Consider the following 25,613-nt stretch of genomic DNA (forward strand, 5'->3'; position numbering starts at 1 on the left):
CATCAAACATTTGTGTAAAGCAACAAATAACGTGTAAAAGTTGAATTAAATGGAAAAAAAAGAAGCATGAACATGTCCAAAGTAGCTCGGAAAATGAGAATAATTGCATGTCACGAACACAAAAATGTTCATATCATCAAGCAAGAAAAAGCGCCGGAATAAAAAATGGGTGTCATGTTATAGAATAACTTAAGTTAGCTTGCCTGAAAATTTCGTGAATTTTGGTTGGGGTATATTGTCAGTCGTATATTGAACATGTTGAAATGTTTATCTTTGTGCGTGACTACTGTCACGCCATATATTGTACGGCCGATGTATTTCCTGCAAAGAAACTTTCATTGTCAATTGTCCATTGTTAGTTATTTAACTTGAAAATAATACTCCCAACGTTCAAACAATTTTAAAAGTCAGCATAAATGTTTCTGTTACATTATTTGGACGGTGTTAATTCATTCCAGAAATAGAATGCACGAGTGAGCCACTGATTGGGAATAACATTGCTATTATTGTCACCGAATTAATCATATATCTGGTATGGCTTAGTGGTAAATACATGTATTTGGAAGTTCGATCTTGGTTCGAACCCCGCAAGCACCTCTCTTTGATTTTTGATTTGATTTTAACTCATATTTTTAAATCCTAGTTTTCATATTTTTATTAAAGCCATAATATACGATTTCGGGCCAATTTGAAGTTTTGTTATTCCAAAAATTATAACAATATTTATAATATTAGTAAATAACTGTCAGAAAGGTTTTCACGTTACATTTGAAGCAGAAGTAGCCAGATAAAAATGAAAGAAAACACTTAATATCTTGACCGCTTAACTGTGGTGTTCTATGGGGGATTAGTCTTAATAAGACATCAAAGTTATAGTTGCTCTATCTAGACAACGAACTTGGCTGATTCCAATTAGGTGTAATCCGAGGTGTAAGTTGGACATTGTGTAAAAATTACAAATATGCCAAAATATTAGGTTTGAAATTCGTGCATCTCATGATTTGATATGTATGCATAAAAGCTCATAAAATATGTTGCCGATAGGGGAGGGTCTAGGCCAATTAAAAAATCGTGAAAATCTGTGTTGACGTTCCTTTATTTGATAGGCCTATATATATTCTTGAACTTTTAAAAATTACTTAAGTTTGACATGCTTTATTTGATTATTTAATATTGAAAGCTACTGAACTTAAATGCATTTTTTTAAAAAGATATGAACTCAAATATATGATTAGGCTTAAACATGAACAAGAAATAAATCGTGAAAAAGTAGGCCTTCAAGCTGACATTCATTAGGCCTAATTATTAAAGACAAAAGGGAGAGGAAAAAAGAAAAGAAAAATGAACTGAAAAATTCCACATAATCGATTAGATAACATGGGTATCGAACTCTCAACCTTCCGCACTGCATACCTTCGCTCTGTCCACTAAGCCATCGCAACTTGTTCGGGCGAAGGGTATTCTTTTGCTATGTTATTTCTCGTTCAACATGTTCAAGGATCTCACTCAACAACAATCTTTTCAAAACTGCTTGTACTTCAGTTAAATGAGATGATACTACCTTCTTTGACGACTACAATATTTTGTTACACAATAGAGTATTTTGCATTTATAAAATATATAACAAGACGTTTTTAATTGCTATATTATCAACATAACATGTATAATAGACAGCGCCGGCTGGCATCCATTTCGTGAAGCATCGTGACACTTGCAACGTGCGCTCACGACACGAGCAATCAAAGAACGCAACTTTTCAACCTACGACTAGGTTGTTCCACCACTCATTTTCGCTGAAATTTTAATACAAGCTGTGATTAATTAATGTTTATCACAACAGAAAAGCATTAGACCGGCGTTTCCTCAAAGCTGTAGATATAACCATTTTAGTGATCGTGACATGCATTTTCTCTCATTTTCGCCAGCCCATTCGGGGCTGGTACCTGTTTCAGGTTTGGGGTCAGTTTACTCAAGAGATTATATTTTAGTGGTATTGGAATGATTTTTTTTTTACTTTTTGTGGTTAAATTTTAAAAAATATTTTAATTCGATTTGTTAGGAAAAGTAAGTATGTTTTGCCGTTTCAACGAACGAAAACGAGTGAGTATTACCAAAGTTATGTTTGAACTAATTAATTATGACTTTAAAAGTTTAAAGGCCTAAATGTAACAATAATAGTTAATATATATAGCATCATATGGTCAGCAGAAGAAAATCTGACATCACCTATGATGTCATATCAGTGTCCTTGACCGGGGGTCCTTACTCCTTGACCACTGAACAGCGTGATATCATGTTGATAACAGATCTATAGAATCAAAATCTTCATCATATCCCCGGATCATATCACAGATTCTCAACAATCTGTGATCATATGGACCATATTGATGTGAAAGTAGTTATCTATCATATCCTGTGTCGTTTTATGGATAAAAATGACTCAAAATGTTATTGATGAAATGGTTGCTATCATAAACATCAGTTTTTTCTTTTCAACGGGAAAAATCCGATGCAAAATAAAGTTTTTAGGGCCTAGCTATAATATGGGCATAATTTATGCATATAGTATTGAACAATGTACCCCATTTGACATGCACTTATAGATAAATAAATTGTCTTACTTTATTAATTTAATAACTTCTTTATTATAAATAAAATGACACATAACTATTTGATTCATAAAATTACATTCAACAAAATGATTGAAGAGAAAACACACAAGGCACTAGGCAGACTGTTATAGAATGGAGTATGTAAGATGCCATGTCCATAGCTTCGCAGGAGTTTCCGACTAGCAATCAACATGATCAGCACATTCAGAAATACACAGTTTAAGAGTGAAGATTGTAGTGAGTAACCAGTCCTTTATAAATGTGCTGGCCACTATCTATTATAATATAGTAGGCTTAAACTATACATTGCGAATTAATTAAGTTATTTTAAAATAAAATGTACATGTAAGTTAACTCAAACCGGCAGTGTATATATCGAAAGCAGTGAAATCGGACATTCCTAAGCGAAGATATTGAGTTCGTAAGTTTTGGTATTACAAAATTGGAAATTGAGATATCGTGGGTAAAAAGCTGAAAAGACAAAAAAACCAACGACAACAACAACAACAACAACAACAACAAAACAAACAGACCAGAACAATTTGGAGTACATGTAATGAATTAAAAGAGTTGACATGAGATTAGGAATTAATGTTTTCTGCTGTTTCAGTGTGCATGTTCTCATCGTTGATGGTTTGGTGGACTGTCATGTAGATGTAAGCGTGATCCTAAAAATGCCTTTCACATTGACCAAAACTAATTACAAGACCTCTTCTACATTGAGGCTGGCTTTCCCTTTTAAAGGGAATTTTTATTTAGGCTACTTCGCGCACCAAAAGCATTAATTTTTTCCACAATAATTCAACTTTTACACGTTATTTTTTGCCTTATACTCATGTTTCATATCTTATCTATGGGCTCAATATGGAAATGAAGGGAGAAACGACTCGTGTATTCCATTTTTTTGATGTTTTCTGAAAAGCCGTATTTGCCACCTGATTTTCAATATTGCGTTACATAACAGCAGAGGTCACGCCGGTAAAAATTACCGGAAGTGAGCTAAGTTGCTGTCGTACTGGTATGAGTCGTAACAAAGCTAGCACAAATTAGACATGGTCGATGACCCCGGCAATAAGTACACAGAATAGACTTGACCGTCTGAGTATACACTCAATTCAGAGCTAATGAGTACATGCTTTCCAGGTACATGTAATATTTCAATACAATAATTATGGTAATGATATAAATAAATGCCAATATTTATAGGACACTGCCTATATATACTGCGCCAAAAAGTATCCTTACACTTGGATAAATAATCACAATTTCAAACCTGAAGTATATTGGGACATAATGATGTATATTCATACGTAGCGGTAAACGTAAATCCATAGAAAGCAAAATTATACTTCTATGCTACTCAAATTTGGGTCATCATCACTAGCAACAACTATACTCAGAATAATAACATCCGCTGAAGACGCCGGTTGACCCGGTGAAAGCGCTCCGGTGAGTGTACCAAATTTGAGTAGCGTAGAAGTATAATTTTACTTTTTATAATTGGGATAAATTTGTTTTTTTAATAGATGCACTATCCAATCCGGCACATTATGACACCTCATTACAAGAAGCAAAGTTTGTCACCTTTAAAACTGGACCTTCGTCTATTCAATTGCTTGTAACTTTACTTCTAGAGGTCACATTGGATTCAATGTGGTGTCATAAATTGCAGGATAGCGTATCTTTTGAAAGCAACAAATTTATCCCAATAGTGTAAGGATACTGTTTTGGCGCAGTACTAGGCTTCAGTATGATATCTCCCCAAATACGATGCTTTGCTAAGAAAATATCCACCTGAAGGAAAATGTCTTATATCTGCCTTGCTCACCATGTCCTGGGTTCTTTTGTACATTCTTTGTGGGGTTTTTTTTATCAATAAAGAATGATTGAAACCCTCTCCACGCGGGTGTCGACTGCAAACGACAAATTTGTTTGTTTGTTTTTAATTTAAAAAATTCAGAATTGGATATTTTCATGACCATATTTGGAATCTGCATGAAATAATCCATTAAAACGAGTACTTAAACAAGTTGATTCAGTGGTTCATAAGATAGCTCTTGATATTTTGAGAAAATCATGATATTAAGGGCTGGGGTATGAATGTTTGGACAGTATTTATTTTGGGACATTAGAGCACATCAGACATATCGAATTGCATTCTTAATACGAAGAATGTCATTCTGATATCAAATAATTTTGATTTTTTGAAATTCGCAATTTAATACACATTTTATGGCAAATCATTAAAATTGATATTTTTGATATTTAACAGTACTTGAAGTAAACTTTATAAATCTGATGATTTATACTTAAAGTGTATGTAGGTGGGATGAAAAGCCGACGATCAATTGAAAATTTTGACCTTTCGTATTGAAGATATGGATTTTTTCCCAAAACACCCAAAACAATTTAGGTCTTTTTGGGGAAAAAAATCCATATCTTCAATATAAAAGGTCAAAATTTTCAATTGATCGTCGGCTTTTCCTCCCAGCTACATACACTTTAAGAATATATCATTGGATTTATATAATTTACTTCGAGGACTGTTATATATCAAAAATTTGAAAAATATCAAATTTTTTATAATTTGTCATAAAATTTGTATTATATTGTGATTTTCAAAAAATTATTTGATATCAGAAAGAGATGCTTCGTATTCAGAATGCAATTCGATAGGTCTGAGGTGCTCTCACGTCCCACAAAAAATACTGTCGAAACGCAATAAACGCTCATTTTAGATCCCTTAAACCCAAAACTTGGACTTTTTATGTTGAAGCCTATGGCTCACCGATGTTCCACAACCATAGGACATTTTTTTGTTTTTGCTATAGCCCCCGAATGAAATGAATTTGATTATGTTTGTACTCACTCAAGTTGCATTGTGTGTGAATTTTATGACAATTCTAGATTCTATTCTTTTATGGGCATTTTAGTGTCTAAAATGGCCCAAAATGAGGGTTTATCAATATTGCCGTCCATTTCTAATCGACACCCCCATAGACTTTACATGTAACGTAAAAAAGCCCATAAAAACTGAACAGCACTTACTTCGAATGATTTATACAAAGATAATTAGATACTTTTCATTCCAGGGCTATGTGGATATTTGTTAATGTATTGCTTGTACAATGAAATATAGGTCTTTCACAATAAAATGAATATCTGAAACAAAGTGAGTTTGCTTGCAGACAATTACATTAAAATTGTTTAAGCACAGATCATTGCATTGACCGTGGTTTGACAACATCCAAGGTCAGTTATAAAACATGTGCAATGAACTAAACATAAACTATACAGAAAACACGCAAAGGGAAATGGCATTGATCATGGGCTATTCAAGTTGAAATTCATACACTCCCTGTAAAAACTGTAAGACAGTTATATAAGACTGTTATGTGCAGTTAAACTATAGAAAATGTGTGCAGTGAACAAGATGAAATTGACCACAATTCCGGTTGAAATCCATGCACCTCTTAATCTCCCACACAGTGGATGTATATATCAACATTTAATGTCACAATAGAAGTAAGAAATCCACGCGACGTTGACGAAAGAAGGAATTGATTCAAAATAGAAGTCCAGGTAGGATTTGTATATTTATTATCTATAACAAATATGAAGCTGTAATTTGAACATAAATGAGGCAATAGTAACAGATTGGTTCAATCTTTCGATCAACCATCGATGCCTGGTCGATATTTATTATTCATGAAATCCATAAATGGACTACTATTAATTATGACAACATATGAATCTTATGTATTGATATATACATAGTGTGTCCAGAAACATGCCAAAATATAGAGCTATTTAAATTACCAAAGAAATTTAAAATGGAAATGCGAGAAAGAGTGTATTCAACACCCCAGAATATATACTGCGTACAAAAAGTATCCGAACACTTAAATCAAAAGCCATTTCTTAACGACACTAAAACTAAATTGCAGAATATATTGTGAAGTGTTAAGTTGTATTTCTTGGGAAAATACCCTGTTTCTTGCCTGGTATTTTGTATTTTGAAATAGCTTTAATAATTAAATAGCTCTATATGTTGGCATGTTTCTGGACACACTGCAAATATTTTCAACAGTCTTTATAAAGCTAAAATGGAAATTATAATTCTGTGTGAACCTCACCACTGTGCCCTAACGCCTCAAATGGGGGTGGGGCATAAATGTTTATTAGAGAATATACGTTATATGCTTCAACTAACAGATATCATGGGAATACAATATATATATAATTATATAGAATAGAGTAGGGTAAAAATAAGCAATGCGCCTGAACAAAGTGTCTGCCACACACAACATGCAGGCTGTATCAAAATGATTGGTACCCATCAATTTTGATGTTTATTGAACAGTTTGCCTCCTCCATATGCCACATTGGATACGCTTGAAAAATCCATAATGTATAGTTTATGACACGTTATACAATTAATGTACAAATTATTTAGATATTATGTTGAATATTGATGTCTGAGATTTATCCCTCATCAATGAAAACTGTACCAATCATTTTGACACAGCTGGTAGTAGCTTCATTGCTCTTACACTGTACATGCACCTGCCAAATCAAAATGAAAACACATTGGAGATATATAGACGTCTTAAAATAAACATTAAAATATCTTAAAATAACATATACTTACAACAAAATATATCTAAAAATCTTTCTCAAGGTTATCATGTTGCAGGGAAATATTTTTCATTATTCTGGTATTTTTACGTGCATGGTAGCGTGATGTATGACCGCTGATAATTGCTGCTATATATAATTGGACAATTCACTCACTGGCCGTGCAGTCAGCTACCTGCACAACCGATTCTTTTGTTCTGCAAGGCTCACTCAGTCATTTAATGAGGCAATACAAACGATCGAAATTGGTGTTGAAATGAGCAAAATTTTGAGTTACACCTTTTCAGTGTAAAATTTTTTTTTCTCAGCCAAATGAAAAGCAATAATTTTCATTTTTTCAGTAAATGGCTGGAAAAACTATAATGCTTGATACTGATTTTTTGTTTTAATCCTGGTGTTAAACTTAGGCCTGAAATTCAGTCATTTAGTGTAAGATATTCGATTTTTATAGGCTTCAGCTCGGCCCGCGAGCTTTTTCTTGGATCAACCTTTTAGCTTTTCAAAGTAATATAGTTCGCTAATGAAGGATTTTCCCCAACTTTCTAAAGCACATCACCGTGAGCTATATATCATAGTTTTGTCAGAATTTCCGTTTTGATTTCACCATCTTTCACTGTCGGCTGAAAAAATTTCTAAATCAACACGTGAAATCTAAAGGCTAGTACTAGCATTGTGGATCGATATCCCTGGGTTTAATAGGAATACCGGCATGGCTATAGTGTTGCCAGAACTTCAATATAGAAAAGAAATTCCCAGACCTATAGCGCTCCTACTGATCATGTTTAACCAGAACACCCAATTGGGGATTTAATCGCTGGTCGGGCAATTTGCTTTCAATGAAAAATTGACCTGGATAACAACAAAGGAAATATCGACTATTTCAGCTGGTTGCTCTCGAGATAAAAGTACTCACCATTGCCTACTTTTACTTAGTTTGACATTTTCGGAGACTGAATGGAAAAAGGGTAAAACAAAAACGGAAATTCTGACAAAACTATAACATATAGACCCACACGATGTGCTTTACAGAGGTGGGAAATATCTGTCTTTAGCAAACTATGTTAGTTTGAGACGCTAAAACATGAATTCCGTAAAAAGCTCGCAGGCGAATTCAAGGCCTATAAAAATCAAAAATATCACACTAAAAGACACAATTTGATGCTTAATTTTAACACCAGGATTTTAAAAAAAATGTATATCCAAGCACCAAGTTTTTAACTGACATTACTGAAGAAAAAAAATATTGCTTTATATTTGACCGAGAAAATTAATTTCATAGCAAAAATGTGTATCTCTGAATTGTGCTGATTTTTACATGTATCGATCGACTTTTAGCGCGACTAAGCATTTCTAAAGAATTGGTTGTCCAGGCGGCAGACTGCGTGACCCGTACCCAGCTCTGATCGTTGGTTATTGATTCACTCTTATGTTTTCTACTGTGTTAACTCTCTCCACTCGACTTCAGACGACAAATTACAAGTATTTTTCTTTTCTAAATTCAAGAATTATTTCAGAATTGTACATTTTCATAGCCATATTTGGAATCAGCGTGAAAAATGCATTAAAATGAGTACAGACAAGCATACATTGGCTTAGTGGTACATATAGCATCATTGCTCTTAAACACTGACCTCTCCGATTAAAATTAAAGCACATTAGAGCCACATAGACGTCTTACTTCTTCACTAAAAATAACATATACTTACAACAGACTATAGCTAAAAGTCTTGCTGATGTGGCAGGGAAATATTTTTAATTATTTTTTAAAATTCTGGTATTTTTACGTGCATGGTAGCGCAATATGTGATCGCATCGCTGATAATTGCTGCTAAAATTGGAAAATGTACTCACTCAGTGGCAATGACCGATGGTTATTGATTTACTCTTACGCTTTCTATTGTGTTAACTCTCTCCACTCGACTGCAGACGACAAATTTCAAGTATTTTTTTAAAAATTCAAAGATTATTTCAGAATTATACATTTTCATGACCATATTTGGAATCAGCATGAAAATTGCATTAAATTGAGTACAAACAAGCCTAGTATTGGCTCGGTGGTTCTTAATATAGCTCTTGATATTTGTAGACAATATCTTAAAATTTGGACTTTGGCTATTTTTACGCAGAGCATTAAGCATTATGTTTTTTATACCTTGCTCCGAGGTGATCACAATGAACTTAGACAGGTTCATGCCCAACGACATAGTTCATCGCTCTTCATTTGACAACCAAAGCACAGCATTTGACCTCAAGTTGCAGAGTATGAGTTTTGGTGCCCAAAAGGTCGTTCTATGACAAACATATTTGAGTTGAAGACCTGTGCCTTGGCAGATGAGTATGTGTCTATAGATTACTGATAGTATTCACATTTTTATGTAAGTGAAACATTGGTGGAACTTAAAATGCTGTAAAAATTGACAAGATTTTAAACACACCGCACATGTCTTACTGTATGCCACAGAGAGGGAAATTATATAGACGTAGCTAGGAAATACACGTGGCGTTGATGATCGAAGAAATTAATATTCATAACCAGGTAAATATAAATATGATTATTTATTATCTATAATATAAACGTTAAACGTGTAGTGCCCTTTACACTAAGTTCCACAACAATCTCATCCATCAGGAGAACAGTTCTTTTAAGAACCCCAAAACATTTGTACATTCATTGAATGACCTTTGAAGATTTGGGTACAAAAACTCATACTCTGCAATTTGAGGTCAAATTTTGCACTATGATTATGTAATTGAGGTTATTAGACTATGCCATTGAGATGAGGCTCTTAAGGTTCATAGTGTTACATTCACCGTTATGTATTCTTCGCCTGTGCGTTATATTTTACGAACTATCCTTTATAGCTCAAATTACCCGGGGTGGGGTGGGGTGGGGTGGGGTGGGGTTCTTGGACAATATTTGAACGGGGTGCTAAAAGTAGACTACAGAATGATGACCATCTCTATACCTGCGTAGTGCAAAAAACACCCGATTACTATACTTCGCTTGTATCAGTTAACTATCCCATATCTATTCCATTTTTACTGAAACGGTGACCCATCATTATACCTGTTATTAAAGGACGACATTCTCAACAGTCCATCTCAATACCATCACAGAAATCAGGGGTCATTAATATACCCGAAACAATTTCAAAAACAAAACCTTTAAGTATCCCCGTACACCATTTCTTAGGGATACCCCCGGGCCAAATTATATAAAGCCTGCACGCTAAGGCGACGAAAAAAAGAAACCCTGTTCTACGGACGGACGGACCTTTCAAGTAGGGTCGGTCGGTCGGCCTTTTTTCCTTCTTCTTTTTTTTTTTTTTTTTTTTTTTCTCTTTTTTTTTGGAAATGACGCCAGAAATAACCCAAATCTGTAAATAATTTACAATTTGAGAAAATCCAAAAAAATTTGTTCCATAAATTTCGAAATTTTTTCCCAATTTGTTCAAAATCTGGGTCGGTCGGGCCCGTAGAACAGGGTTTTCTTTTTTCGTCGCCTATAAATAATGTATTTTTAGATAATACTTGCACGGGACACAACTAATACGTTTTCGTTTTTGTAGAGTGAATGGTGCTTTCGACTACTACTGGTCATATCTTAAGCACCATTAGCTAGATATTCTGTTTAAGGGTAGACGAGGTATTGTTGGTCGATATATAGATCTAGATTTAGGTCGATCTAGATCAATATATTATTGAAAATTAACACCTTGATGTTTTGCAAAAGTTCATTCTACAAATCGTATACTTTGCAAACTTGCTTAATTTATTGTTGTTAATGAGTTATGTACGTTTTACAAAAGTGTTGTTGTTTCCGACATCTTTACAAAGTAACTCAAGAACCGCAGCACCTATAAAAATATATCTGTGATATTTTAATTCTTTTACACGCTCGCTATGAATTGAGCAATGCAGTTTTTGCCAAAGCTCACTACCATTCGTAAGATGCTGTGAACTACCAAATCACAACAGTTTAAAATAAGAAGTTCTAGATAGACACTGCGGAGATCAGAACAATTTAAAATGTCGCCCACAACCCCACATATCGACCAACCTGTAACAATGGAGGTCGATAGCTCTAGGTCGATATAAGCTACAAATGACCAGCCTCTATTCGTGTAATCCGATTATCACTATGGATCACGCTTTTGAGTTCTGCACCACGATCGAAATGACCGCAACACAAAGTCTATGGCATATGCTACCAATTCAAAAGATGTTTTTGAATTGTTTTTGTGAAATGTTTTAAATATCTTTACAATTATTTTAAAATATGTATATCTGGCTTGGCTTTATTCTTTTGATGATTGGTGAATCAAATTAATTGAATTGGCCATGTAAATTGTCACATTATGCGAATCTACATACAGTTGCAAGTTGCTTGTGTTTACTCACATTCCACCTGTAGAAACAGAAGTCAAATAAACAAAGGCAAATCAACAGACGGCGATAGTATTAATTTAACAATACACTAGACATGCTAAAAGTGTGATATATTTACGATTCAGTGGACCGTATAAGGTCAACGACCACAGAAGGAAAATACTATACAAATTTTCATTGTAATACATTTTGTTTTGTTTTTCAGATATTTAAGGCTTAATAATTAATTATTCACTATTCATTTTTCATATTTATTACACAGAATGGACCAGCTCATTTCACAGCATCATGACGTCCTGATCATCGGAAGTGGACCCGTCGGGGCTACCTTTGCTCGAAAATTGGTTGAGGGTGGGCGTTCGGTGTGTATGCTGGAAGCAGGGGCATATCACTCTAAGAGACCAGGGGCACACATGAAGAACTCAGTATATTATCAGCGCAACATTGACAAATTTACCCCGGTGGTGGCGTCGCATCTCCTAACAGCGTCAGTACCGACGAGTAACGGGGCAACTCCGACGCTTGCTCCAATAGCATTCAAAGCGAACACCAATGATCATGCGCGGTATGATAGTGTTGTTATGTTTGACATTATTTCATGTTTTTCATTTGCCAATATTTCTTATTATATACTTCATTAATATATTCTTGTTCATTGATTGGTTAAAAGTCGATCACATGACCAAAATAGTTCTACCATCAGTATCCCTATCCGTAAATAGTACCTCTAAGCCGTAAATAGTATTTTCAATGTCCCAGATGAGCCGTAGATAGTACTTTTGACCATGCTTTCCGCGTGCGCGCATTCGATGCGACGGAACAGTTCACGCACGCGAAACTGCCATAGCGTGATTTCGCGCTGCTGTAATTGGTTAGCCCGATTTTAGCCTATTCGATTTTTGAAGGGCAAAATATAGGTGCATAAATTGGTTGTGCTGTTCACTCAGGATAGAAGCTGGAGAGTCAAAACGTCAAATAATTTTCTTTTAACCAATCAATGAACAAAGAACATATTAATGAAGTATATAAAACAATTATACTGCCTTTATTCGAAGTTCTGGTTAAAACTATGGTCCCTCATTGAGATCAATTAATACTATTTTCCTTCGGGGGCTGCGCCCTCAGGAAAATAGTACTATTGATCTCACCTCGGGCCCATAGTTTTAACCAGAACCTCTCATGGCAATATATATTTGTATAATATGTTTACTATTCTAAAAGGTAAATAATGACGTGAGGTGGATATGCCACTATAGAAAACACAATATTTCATTTTGTAATCATACACCAAATTTAAATAATTAATTATTAATTAGTTAGCTAATTTTGGCTGCTGAACAAAATGAACTAAGAGAACATCACTAAACAAATAATGTGCCCATTTTCAAAAACAAACAAAAAAGACAAAAACAAACATTACGCCACTCTGGAATGAAGCCGCAGTTTAGCCTTTATAACGACATATTACACGAAAACAAAATCTAATCGATAATATTTTTTCTTTAAACTACTGAAAAACTACAGCTATATGCGGAATAACCTAAACCCGGAGCAGGACCCATTTGTGAACCTAGATGGTGCTGCAGTATGCTATGCTGTGGGTGGGATGGGGACTCACTGGACCTGCATGACACCACGTCCTCATCCAACCATGGAGAGGTCAGACATCATCTCCGGGGAGGAGTGGTCATCACTATATGACGAAGCTGAAAAGTTGCTCATGACAAGCAGAGATAATTTCCAACACTCCGTCAGGAACACGATTGTCAAGGAAAAACTACAGGTTATTGAGCTTGCCATTTTAAAATGGCGACTATATTTAAACATTAGCATTAATCACTAAACCCTGGAGCTGTAGCTGTGAGGGCAGTAGTGAGGGCACTTGTATTGGTGAGAACACCAGCAACATGATAGCGATACTGTTTGACCCTGATGACCCTTTGACATTTTGACATATTCCCATCATATTGAAGATTCTTTTTACCACGTTTAAGCCCAATTGGTTGACACCATTATGACCTTTCACCTCGAATTACCTCGGTTTGATTGTGTTCATACTCCCGTCCCGTGATATGGATAATTACTTTAATAAGTTTAAGCCTAATCGACGATTCCACCCACCAAGTTGAGCCCGATCGGCCGAAGTTAGAAATCTAAACCCTCCATGACCTTTAACCTCCGATGACCTTTAAAACAAACCCGTAAACAGCGGATGTCCGATACCCTTCTATATCCGAAATATCGTAATGATGCGTTGGAGCGCGGCAAAACGCATAGACGAACAGACATCGCTCATTATTTTATTAGTAGTGTTTTATTCATTCTATTTCCTAAGAACGTGGGTCTTTATTAGTTTTTAGAATAATACAGGTGTTTATACAGGTGGATTCAAGATGGCGAAGTCTGGGGATAGCGTTAGAATAGCATCGTGTGATTGAAATGTAAACATCTCAACAAAAGTAACTAACCCTCCTTAAATAATGACCATTATTCAAAAACGGGCGATTGTATTCAAAAATCTGTAAAATGCGTTGGAAGTAGAGAAAGGGGGGTTAGTTACTTTTTTGAGATGTTTATAAAGTAGACATCTGTAAAAGAGTAATAACATTGACAAAATGATCCATGACTTGATCGCACACAGATGCTAGCTAAAACTGTCTCTATTAACTATACAATATCATATAATATTGCCCTAAGTTTATTGATATCACCTTCTCAAATTGACAACCTAATTGATCATATATGTTTTGCATTACATTCAAAACTTATTTTGTGTTGGTTTTTTCATCCATAACACAATTAGGCAGAATATCCTAAATTAAAAGGAGAAGATCGTCCTCAGAACATGGCTTTTGCTGGCTACCGTTTAAAGGAAAACCCAGAATTCATGCACTGGACCGGAAGTGACGACATATTTGGTCCCTTACTTGACGATTCAGAATGCAAGTCACGTTTCACTCTTAAGGTAAATTATCCCTTTTTAATACACACACTACACAATAGTATTGCAACATCCGCAAACTGCAAGTTGATCCAATAGTCTGTCGATTTCACATGGTGTACTGGGTGGAAATATTCTTTGCTGAAATTCACGGTTGTTTGATGGCATGTATAACTGTATTTATTTTTAAGCAAAGTCGAACACTGATGGCGCTATATATCTTAAATCTTGTTTACATTTTTACAAGAGGTAGACACTTGTATAATGGTATTAAAACATAAACATGAGTAACATAGAGCAAGGAAATTTTCAAACTACTTTTTATCATGAAATGAAAGGAGTAATTCATATTATAAAATTAAATCAAAAATATACGTAAATAGCGCCCTCAATTTACAGTTTATAGAATAAAAGAATAAAAATATGCACAGAAAGGCAGAAAGAGATGAAAAATTTGATAAAGAGAAAATCTCAGTTAAAAATAACTAAAATATATTAGTGTGATAGCTGTTGGTATTTTAAAGGTCTAGAATTGAAAATAATGCAATGTTTTGTTAGAAATATTAATAATTATATAACTCATACAAAGATTCTTTTCATTTGATTGGTCAAAAATATTTTTGCCATTTTTAGAAAAAGACTATTGCACTCCGCGCTATATTCCATTTTCCATTGCACTCACGTGCAGCTACCTTGGCAACGCTGACAAACGCGAGCGTATAACGAGCACGGTGACCACCTCGACTCGCCTATTTAAGGCGTTGGTGCTGCTTCTAAAATGAATACACTCTATATATTTTTCAATTTATTTAGTTTTTCTGATGATTTATAATATTAAGGGATCTAAAATGAGCGTTTATTGCATTTCGACAGTATTTTTTTGTAGGACATGAGAGCACCTCAGACCTATCGAATTGCATTCTGAATACGAAGCATGTCTTTCTGATATCAAATAATTTTCATTTTTGAAAATCACAATATAATACAAATTTTATGACAAATAATAAAAATTTGATATTTTTCAAATTTTTTATATATAACAGTCCTCGAAGTAAATTATATAAATCTAATGATATATTCTTAAAGTGTATGTAGCAGGGAGGAAAAGCCGACGGTCAATTGAAAATTTTGACTTTTCATATTGAAGATATGGATTTTTTCCCAAAAGACCTATTTTTTTTGGTGTTTTGGGAAAAAAAATCCATATCTTCAATACGAAAGGTCAAAATTTTCAATTGATCGTCGGCTTTTCATCCCACCTACATAGACTTTAAGTATAAATCATCAGATTTATAAAGTTTACTTTACTGTTAAATATCAAAATATCAATTTTTAATGATTTGCCATAAAATGTGTATTAAATTGCGAATTTCAAAAAATCAAAATTATTTGATATCAGAATGATAGTCTTCGTATTCAGAATGCAATTCGATATGTCTGATGCGCTCTAATGTCCCAAAATAAATACTGTCCAAACGTTCATACCCCACGCCTTAAGTGGAAGAAAAGGAATTTATACATGAGATATATTAGCACAAATGTGACCCGGCAGCACAAATGAGCCGTAAATTCCATAAATTGTATTCTGAGTTACGGTGTAAAATGTGTACGAAGGTCGTATTCATCGGTAACTTAAGCTGGCCCGACATCGATCTCATTTTTATAGTGAAACACTGAACAATTATCTTATTGTTGAAGTGGATAATAAGCTTCTACCTTAGATGGCTATAGAACTTTTAATAGCTCTGGTCTTTGTTTGCTTTTGCTAAATCCTGTTCAGGTGGTGGGTTACCAGGCATTGTATTTTGTATAGGTATGCATAACCAACAATTAACAATGAGAGAACTTTCTTAAACCTCGTTGACTTCGGGATGATTTGAAATGACCGCCAATTATGACTGTTTGATATTTATTGCCAGCAATGTGGAAAAAGAGACACATGTAGAAACAAAAAGCTATTATTTTGTTGAAGGAGCAAAGTTTAACAAACCATAACCCCGCTTCTGGATATCGTTTGAAGTCAAATGATATACCATTTTAAGTTTATGATGTTTATTTTTAAACACGAAATAAAACAAAATTGACCGGGGGAGGAATTTACGGCTCATTCGCCGTGAACGGTCACAAATATTGATTATTTTTATTCGTTCAAAGCCTCTGTGAATGCAACAGTCCCTATTTCACCTAATGAAAATATTCTTACCATTGTACTCATAAACATTCAATAGTTGTTAACAGAATGTTCTTCTTGCCAAAACCAATTATATTTTACTGATCTGACAGTTTCATCCATCTTGGTCGAAGGCCATCATCGGAGTGATGGTACTTTGGTACTTGATCTTTAATCTCACTCCTCTATCTTATATAAATACATACAGGCTGAACATTTAGTTGAGAAGTTGGTATTAACATCTGATGGAGATAAGATAGACTATGCCATAGTGCGTGATCTGCAGAAAGACCAGTGTATCCGTGTACATGCGAATCAATTCGTGCTGACTGCTGGTGCTATCTTGACACCACAAATTCTCTTTAATTCCGGAATCCGACCAAATGCTCTCGGCCATTATCTATCAGAACAACCATGCGGATTCGCTCAGGTAAAACGAGACTGATTTCTAAACAGGACTGATGATTACCATGATTACTGACGAATCTCAGACTCGGAATCTCCAGTCTAAGTTTGAGATGCATTGATAATCAACATCCCAGTCGTACGTATACATCGTACACATCATAACATGTTGTGTTTTAGAATCCCCTTTTTCCAGACAATGGCGGATCAAGATGTTCAAAGTTATGGTTCAATTAGTTATCAAGATATTTTTGATGTTTTTGTCATTATGTTAGAAAGTGTAAGACTAAGGTCTTCATTTTTGTGGAAATGTCGGAACTTTATTTACCCTCCACAGCGTTACTACATTTATATAGGAGTAACCTATTATGTCCATTATCTAGTTTAATTCCATGTAAAGTATAAGAGTCCCGGCAAATTTTCAACATTTCAGGATTACGTTTCTGGCAGAGAGGGAGGGGGTCGGCCGAGAAACGAAACTAGTTTCGTATATAGGACGAACTTTATAGGATCGATCTTTTGCTTTGTATCCTATTATTCTTTAATGTACGACTACAACCGGGGGCCACATCAAAATATTTTGGTGGATATGCTCCCCCGGAATTTTGAGGTGGTGGGTCTTTGGGAGCTGACAGCGTACCGGTAAAAGGAGGTCTTTTGGAGCTGCGAACAAGTAAAATGGGGACTTTTGGAGAAGTCAAAATCATGGGTCTTTCTTAGCTTTCTGGTTAACATCGCCTGAAAATACCCTTTAGAGCTGAAATTACCAAAATCAGGGGTCTTTCGGAGCTGTATTTGGGTCAAATATAGAAGGTCTTTCGGATCTCCGAAATCCAAAAGGGGGGTCTTTCCGGGGGAGCATACCCGTATGGTCATTTGTGTTAAGTGCCACCCCGGGGACTACATACCTTATATTATTGTCATTTAAGGCGTTATTCCATTTGATATCTACATCCCCTGTTTGGGATATAAAATATGAGATTTAAGGCCCTGTCTTCCATAGGGGTGTATGGATTTCAATTGTAATAGCCCATTGACAAGAAGGACTACATTACTTAGGGATGAAATCAAAACTCGACCGGCGGTCGTCCACCGGTTCCGTCCGGTTGGACCCGATTTCTATTCTAAACAATGAACCGCGATTCAACTGCCGAACCGCCGTTCAACCGCACCGGCGGTCGAGTTTTGATTTCATCCCTTATATCATCGTCAATCAATTCTAATTACAGGTGGTGTTGAATCAGAGCCTTGTTGACAGTGTGTGGACCGACTCACGATTTGCTGATGGTGCAAAAAAACACCACGAGAAATACCCGCTGGATCCGCTGCCCTTCAAATTCTCCGATCCTGACCCTCAGGTGTGAATATTAGCATAATAGGATCTCAATCTCTAGGACAAAGTTCCTTAACCCCGGTATGCTCCTGCACTCAACGAATGACCTGAACACACACTAGGATCTCAAACATGACAATCCCTAGGACGCAGTTCCTTAACCCTAATATGCTTCTACACTCAAAGAATGACCTTTACACACACTAGGATCTCAAACATGACAATCTCTAGGACACAGTTCCTTAAATCCAATATGCGTCTACACTAAATAATGACCTTTATACACACTATGATCTCTATCATGTCGATCTCTAGGACAAAGTTCCTTAACCCCAATATGCTTCTACACTCAAAGAATGACATTTACACAGACTAGGATCTCTAACATGGCAATCTCTAGGGCACAGTTCCTTAAACCACTGAGTCTACACTCAAATAATGACCTTTACACTTACTAGGATCTCTAGCATAACAATCTCTAGGACACAGTTCCTTAACCCCAATATACTTATGACCTGAACACACACTAGGATATCTAACATGGCAATCTTTAGGACACAGTTCCTTAAACCCAATATGCGTCTACACTCAAAGAATGACCTTTGAACACACTAGGATCTGTAGCATAACAATCTCTAGGACACAATTCCTTAACTCCGGTATGCTTCTACACTCAAAGAGGATCGATTGCCGAATATGGTGCAACTCTACTAGTCTTACTACAAGACTGCCCTACCCTAACCCTAAACCCTAATCCTAAACTCCGTAAACGAGGACTGGACTCAAGTCTAGCAAGTTGCACCATATTCGGTAATTGTAAAGAATGATCTTGGGCTATATTCGCTACTTGCACGGTTCCGCCATTATGCACTATGTGCGGGGAGAGCCTCGAACTGGCAGCATACATGAAAGGAAGAAGTATGTAACCTTACACAGAACGTTATGACTAGTTCAATTCCCATTCATGTATGCTGCCAGTTCGAGGCTCTCCCGCACATAGTGCATAATGGCGGAACCGTGCAAGTAGCGAATTGGGTATCAAAACTCATGCTCCACAACTTGAGGTTAAAATGTGAGCTTTGTTTGTTAGATATGGGTCATTGAGCTATGCCTTTGGGGACGCGATCACCTTGGCACCTAGTGATATAATAACAAAGCAGTCCTGTGTGTATTTTTTCGGGTGTTTTTGTCTATTCGTATTATATTCACACACTTACGGGCAATACACCAACACCCCCCCCCCCCACACACACACACACCCACCCACACACACCCACACCCCGACACATACCGCAACATAATTTTTTGGCTAATTTTCCAAACATCCGATACATTACATTGTGGTACAATCTTTTGCCAATGTTTTTATATATATTTATACATGCATTGATCGTGTTTTTCTAGTTATACATTCCAGTATCAGCAGGACGACCGTGGCATTGTGTTGTGCACCGCGATGCATTTCACTATGGAGATCTCGATCCACACATCGACAGCCGAACTGTCGTTGACTTCCGATGGTTTAGTATACTGAAGCCACGTTTTGAAAACTACGTCACATTTTCTGAATCTATCAAGGACAGCATGGGGATGCCTCAACCCACCTTCAATGTCACTCTGACGTAAATATTTTGATTTTTTATTTAAATTGGACTTAAACAGCTTTAAACGTAGAGAACTAGACTAGGTGTGATTTTTAACAACATAAAAACTATATGAAAATGCAGACTTTAAACGTACAATGAAAACTAGTAATAACATACCAAATGGTGCTATAGAAAAAAATCACCACAAAACGTTTTACAGAAAACGTTTTATTGTTGGGTTATTATAGAGAGTATAAAACGTTTCAACATTTTTCCGTATTTTGCCGAAATTTTTGCCAATAACTTTTTAAATAACAATTCTGACAACATTTTCAAAATGTTGTTGTAGTCATATAAAATAAAACGTTTTAAGAGCGTTTTCATTACATTTATCTAACCCGTCATTTAAATGTTAAAGTATAACCCGATATCTAAATGTTATCAAAACGTTTTGAATAAAACCAAAAGTGTTTACGTGTTTGTGTTTGCTGGGTGTTTGATTTATATAGAATTGGCTTCATTATTAAGAAAATGCAAACTATAGATGGCGCTATTTATCATAAATCATATTTCTTAATTTTTAAGGTATAGGTAATAAATACTGCCATATTTAAACAGATGGAATAGGTGAAACAAGCAACAAAGAAATTTTATAAACATATTTCATCAAAAAATAAAAGGAATTATTTTTTATTAAAAGCCTGAAAGAGTAATTTCCAGTATCTAAATAGCGCCACCAATCTTGTCATAAATAGATACATTTTATATCCGAAAAAGCTTTAAAAATGCTGTGAAAGTGAATAATGTTGTAAATAAGGGGAAATTAAAGTTGAAAATGACTCAAAAGCATCTGTATACATTAGTATGATACGGCTTTAAGCTGTTTAAGCCTAAAAATTGTGTTGTACATGATGTCTTGTTTGAAAAACTAATAAATGATCACATCAAACAACCGTGGAGAGGGTGCATGTTTTGCGTCTAAGTTGCCGTGAAGTTGTAATGTGTGTTGAATTCGTGCCAGAAAGATGAACGTTATAGATGATAAATATAAAACCTAAGTAATCTATAAACTTTCTCGACATTTTAAATCCCTTTTTCTATGTAATGTTATAGGGATGAAGAAAAGGAGGAAAGTAACGCCATGATGAAGGACATGATCCGGGCGGCCACAGCCGTTGGCGGATTCATACCCGAATCTCTGCCTCAATTTGTGCCACACGGCGTCGCACTGCATATCACGGTCAGTCACCCACAGTAGTAGGGTAGCTTATAGGGACATCACTTAATACTAATGAGGTGGGCGTAGCTAATTAGCATTTCTGAATATTCATGAGGTGGGCGTGGCTAATAAGGATATATGAATATTCAAGAGGCTAATGAATTTTCACGACATGGGCGTGGTCAATTAGCATATCTGAACAGTATAAGAGATATAAATACAAAAATATTAACGAGATGGACGTGGCTAATGAGCGTAGTCGCTGGACGAATGAATCAGGATGGGGTGGTTGTGGCTAGATATCCACTTTAGGAAGGTCGAGCGACTTCCACATTACGTTATGGTGTGTTTTTGTTCTAGAAACACCGATTTCCGTAATTTAAAACGTATCCGGCGTACTCGTTAAGAGTTAAATGCATCCGGGGGTCGAGAGGTCAAAAGGTCAATGCGCTTTTAAAACTTAGTTTGTCTAGGGAAACCTTTTGCCGATATTTAAAATAAGAAGAAAATGTGCCTAGATAGAGATTTTTAAATACGTATACGTCAGTATTTAATATTTTGCAAATACGAAATGAACTTGCAGATAAAGCAGAAATGTTCATTTTAAATAGAACCAAAGATGTCGAACATACGAAGGAATGTCTAAGGGGCTGTGCAATAATTATGAGCCCTGGTGAAAGGGTAAAATTTGAGGAGCAAGAATTTTTAGGGGAGCCGAGGGGGGTCAATCAATTTTTGGCAAGCCAAGAGGGGGCAAGCGATTTTTGGCACACATTCATAGGGCGCCTTTCAAATAAAACGTTCTAAAATAGGAAAACAGAACGGAACACTTAAATATGCAAAAAAGTTTCCGGCTCGCTGCGCTCGCAACATGTATCTAGATCATTTAAGGTTTGCAAATTGGGATCCCAAACATTTGGCATGTGCAAAGGGGGGGCAAAGAATTTCTTGGCATGCCGAGAGGGGCAAGTGATTTTGGAGGGTCGATCGAGAGGGGGAACGATTTTTGGCAAGCCGTTTGAAAATTTTACCCCTGGGGCTCATATTGCACAGTCCCTAACTATTATTGTAGATTTGCTGCGGTGAATGCACGAATGAACGGGTGCAAGGAGAAAGCCATAACTCTTCTATTATGTTCGCTGAAGAACAAATGTCATCATTGCGCCCAATAAACAGCTATATAATCTTGCTTATTTATGTATACATTTGCAGGGTACAATACGTATGGGTAAGGAAGATGACGGTACGTCGGTTGTTGACGAATACTCCCGTGTGTGGGGGATAGACAATCTGTGCCTGGGTGGTAATGGTGTAATCCCCACCGGCACGGCCTGCAACCCGACCCTCACCAGCGTAGCCCTTGCTATACGCTCCGCCGGTAAGATCTTGGAGAGGTTGACCCACTACGAGAAGATCACGGAAAGGTTGGCCGACTACGAGGGCACATTTCAGATACAACAGAAGTCTAAACTTTAGAACACCTGAGCACTACCTACCGATCTAACATTGGCTCTGATTAGTCAATTACATGATAACTTGACTTTAATCACCAATCAGAATGGAGCTTTGCAAATAATTCACCCCAATTTTGTTGTGAGGTGAAATTATTCTAACAATGTTGCTGATTGGTACAACTGATAATGGAAACTTCTTTTAGGCCAATCGGCAGGTAGTTCTCATTTTACGTGCCCGTAGCTACACCTTTTTCTCTCTCCATGTAGCTCTTTCTTTTTCCTTTCTACTATACTATTTCCATTCCCTACTTTATCTTCTCTTTCCTTCTTCTTAAATTTCCCTTGAAAAACTTTCCCATTCATATGTACATGTAAATGTTTTCGTTTTTCACTCAACTTCTATTCTTTCCTTTTCGTCCCCCCTTTCCTCCAAATTTCCTTCCTCGCCCTCTTTAGGCTTCCCTTTTGTTTTTATTCAGTTCCTTTTTATTCAGTTTACTTTCTCTTGGCCTTCTTTATCTTCTTGTCCTTTCTTTTCCTTTTCACTCTTCCCTTTCACTCCTTTCCTTTCCCTTATTACCTTCCCCTTCTTTTCTTTTCTCCTTCCCTCTCCTCTCTTTTTTTCTAATGTCCTTGCAATTTCCAGAGTGATCAAATTACCCACCCTGCCCACCCCTAGCTACACCACTTTAAAACGGGAAAGTTATGGCTCCTGCCATCCCTATCGCCTTCAGAATGATTTGCAAAGTTTATTTATAGTATTCATGGCCCTAAAATATGTATTTTTAAAATATGTATATATTTGAGATATTATTTGTGTATGTATGTTCCATGTATTTTATTATTTTAAGGCCACTATATACTCCATATGTTTATATTGAATACTTATCGTGACCACAAAAACTACTCAAATCTGAATAAAAAATACTGGGAATATATATGCACGCGCGCTAATGTTGATGCGTCTAATGCACGAGCCCCGAAGGGGGGAGTGCATTAGACGCTTCAACATCAGCGCAAAATCAACGCAAAAATTAATTGGACAGACAGAATTACTATTATTGAACATATTCTTATGCTTAGGGGAGTAATTTGAGACCAGTTTCGATAAAATTGGTGAACAATATACAATTGACTTTTTTATTCCTAGCGACAATTTAACATACATTACAACATGATAGCACCGTTTTAATGTGTTCGTCCTATTATGACATTCGACACCTCGTGGGTAGCATAGGGGGCATATATGGAACCAATACTATTTGTGTTATTATTTGAGGGGTAGGATATCAAAAATGTAACAAAATAATACCCAAACACATAGCGCCATGACTTAGTGGCTGATTATGTGGAGCAATAATGATATGTTGTTCTTTTCCTTCTATTTGCTGCATACTTACACAAGATATATTCAATCTATACTTTGATCAGCTCGTAATCGGCGGGCCTTATTACATCGCAGATTAATATCAAAATATTTTATTTTGAGAATCGTCTTGTGACATCTCGACAGAAGCATCACGAATGATCAATTCAAGTCCTATACATTGTCTATGTTAACACACATATAGACCAGACAAGTCAACTAATATCACTCTTAACGTGGGTCTAGTTTTCGGCGTAGTGGTAAAAACCTAATATTTCCCGCCTATTACAAGCTGATCAAACTACATTCATAATATTTTGCCAACAAACAGTTTTCTGTGTAGAATAAGCCAAATCGGCATTGGAAGTTTGCAATGCATTGTGGGACAGTAAGGCCAAAAAATTGTTGTGTTGCCCTCAACCGTCCGACCCTAAATCCTGAAAATCAGGGTCGGGTTTTTTTTTTTTTTTTTTGAATGTTTTTTACAGATTTGTTCAAAAAATCAATGTTTTTCACTTAAAATTAATATTTTATTGAAAGACTAGTCTTTAATTGATGTCTAACAGGTATCCAGAAGTCAAAATTGACAAATGTCCCCTAATTGAAGAAGAATTATTTAATATTTGAGGGGATTTTTAAAAACTGAAGGTTTAAAAAAAAAACAATATTTTTTTTGGCCTTATTGCAGTTTTGGGACACTTTGCCCTCTGGGAAAATTCAAAAAAATTTATTTCTGTGCGTACAAGATATAATCTATAATAATTTGAATATTTTTAATGATAACATTATGACAATAATAAATTAATTAACAATAATTACAGCAATTTCCCCGAAATGTCAGTGTCAGAGGTCAAAGTGTCCCAAAACTGCTCTTAAAAACCAGAAGTTACAATGGCGATTGGGCTTATAGGTTTAGTGGATGATGAATTGTATGTTTGTAAATCCAACACTGAGGGTAACTGTCAATCATGTAAGGTCACCAAAGATTTTTGCAATGAACATGGTGTGTGAACGAGTGATGAGCTGAGTATATATTTTTCTATAAACTTTTATAAATCATTTATTTTGACCTGTTAAATGATGATTTCGATTTTTTTTCAAAAATAATATTAACAAATTAGTAACTGTAACTTATACATTATTCATTGTAATTATTCGTATGTACGTTTTTTTCTGAACTGGTGTGCTGCCCAATGTTCAGTCACCGAGGCGTTTTCGCCGTCACCTTTGAGGTGCTGGTGGGAACACGAGCTAGTGCGCAGCATAAGAATATAACACTTTACTTTTACCATGGAATATAATATTTATACATTACATTGGGCCTTGTACTTCTGTTTTGTTATATTATGTAAAAAATAAAAGCACTTTCTTTTGATTAGTGGAAATGAGAAGAAAGCAAGAGTACATTTTTCGTCCGAATCACATTTAAATCAGTGTCATACAATATTACCTCATTTTACCTCATTATTTTTGGCTTAAAATGACCCAGGCCCGTAGCCA

The 25,613-nt window shown here is 35.7% G+C and overlaps 1 protein-coding gene across 1 annotated transcript; it reads left to right on the forward strand.

The window, feature by feature from the left end:
* The first annotated feature begins 6,084 nt into the window (after positions 1 to 6,084).
* On the forward strand, positions 6,085 to 25,520 carry LOC140138917 (uncharacterized). The gene is made up of 9 exons (XM_072160699.1): positions 6,085 to 6,194; positions 11,902 to 12,204; positions 13,164 to 13,422; positions 14,443 to 14,604; positions 16,959 to 17,180; positions 18,385 to 18,513; positions 19,893 to 20,110; positions 21,188 to 21,314; positions 22,506 to 25,520. Exons 2-9 carry the CDS (start codon positions 11,903 to 11,905, stop codon positions 22,767 to 22,769), a joined length of 1,683 nt encoding a protein of 560 aa, XP_072016800.1. The 5' UTR covers positions 6,085 to 6,194; position 11,902; the 3' UTR covers positions 22,770 to 25,520.
* Positions 25,521 to 25,613: the final 93 nt, after the last annotated feature.

Source organism: Amphiura filiformis, chromosome 18, assembly GCF_039555335.1.
Source record: "Amphiura filiformis chromosome 18, Afil_fr2py, whole genome shotgun sequence".
Taxonomy (NCBI): Eukaryota; Metazoa; Echinodermata; class Ophiuroidea; order Amphilepidida; family Amphiuridae; genus Amphiura; species Amphiura filiformis.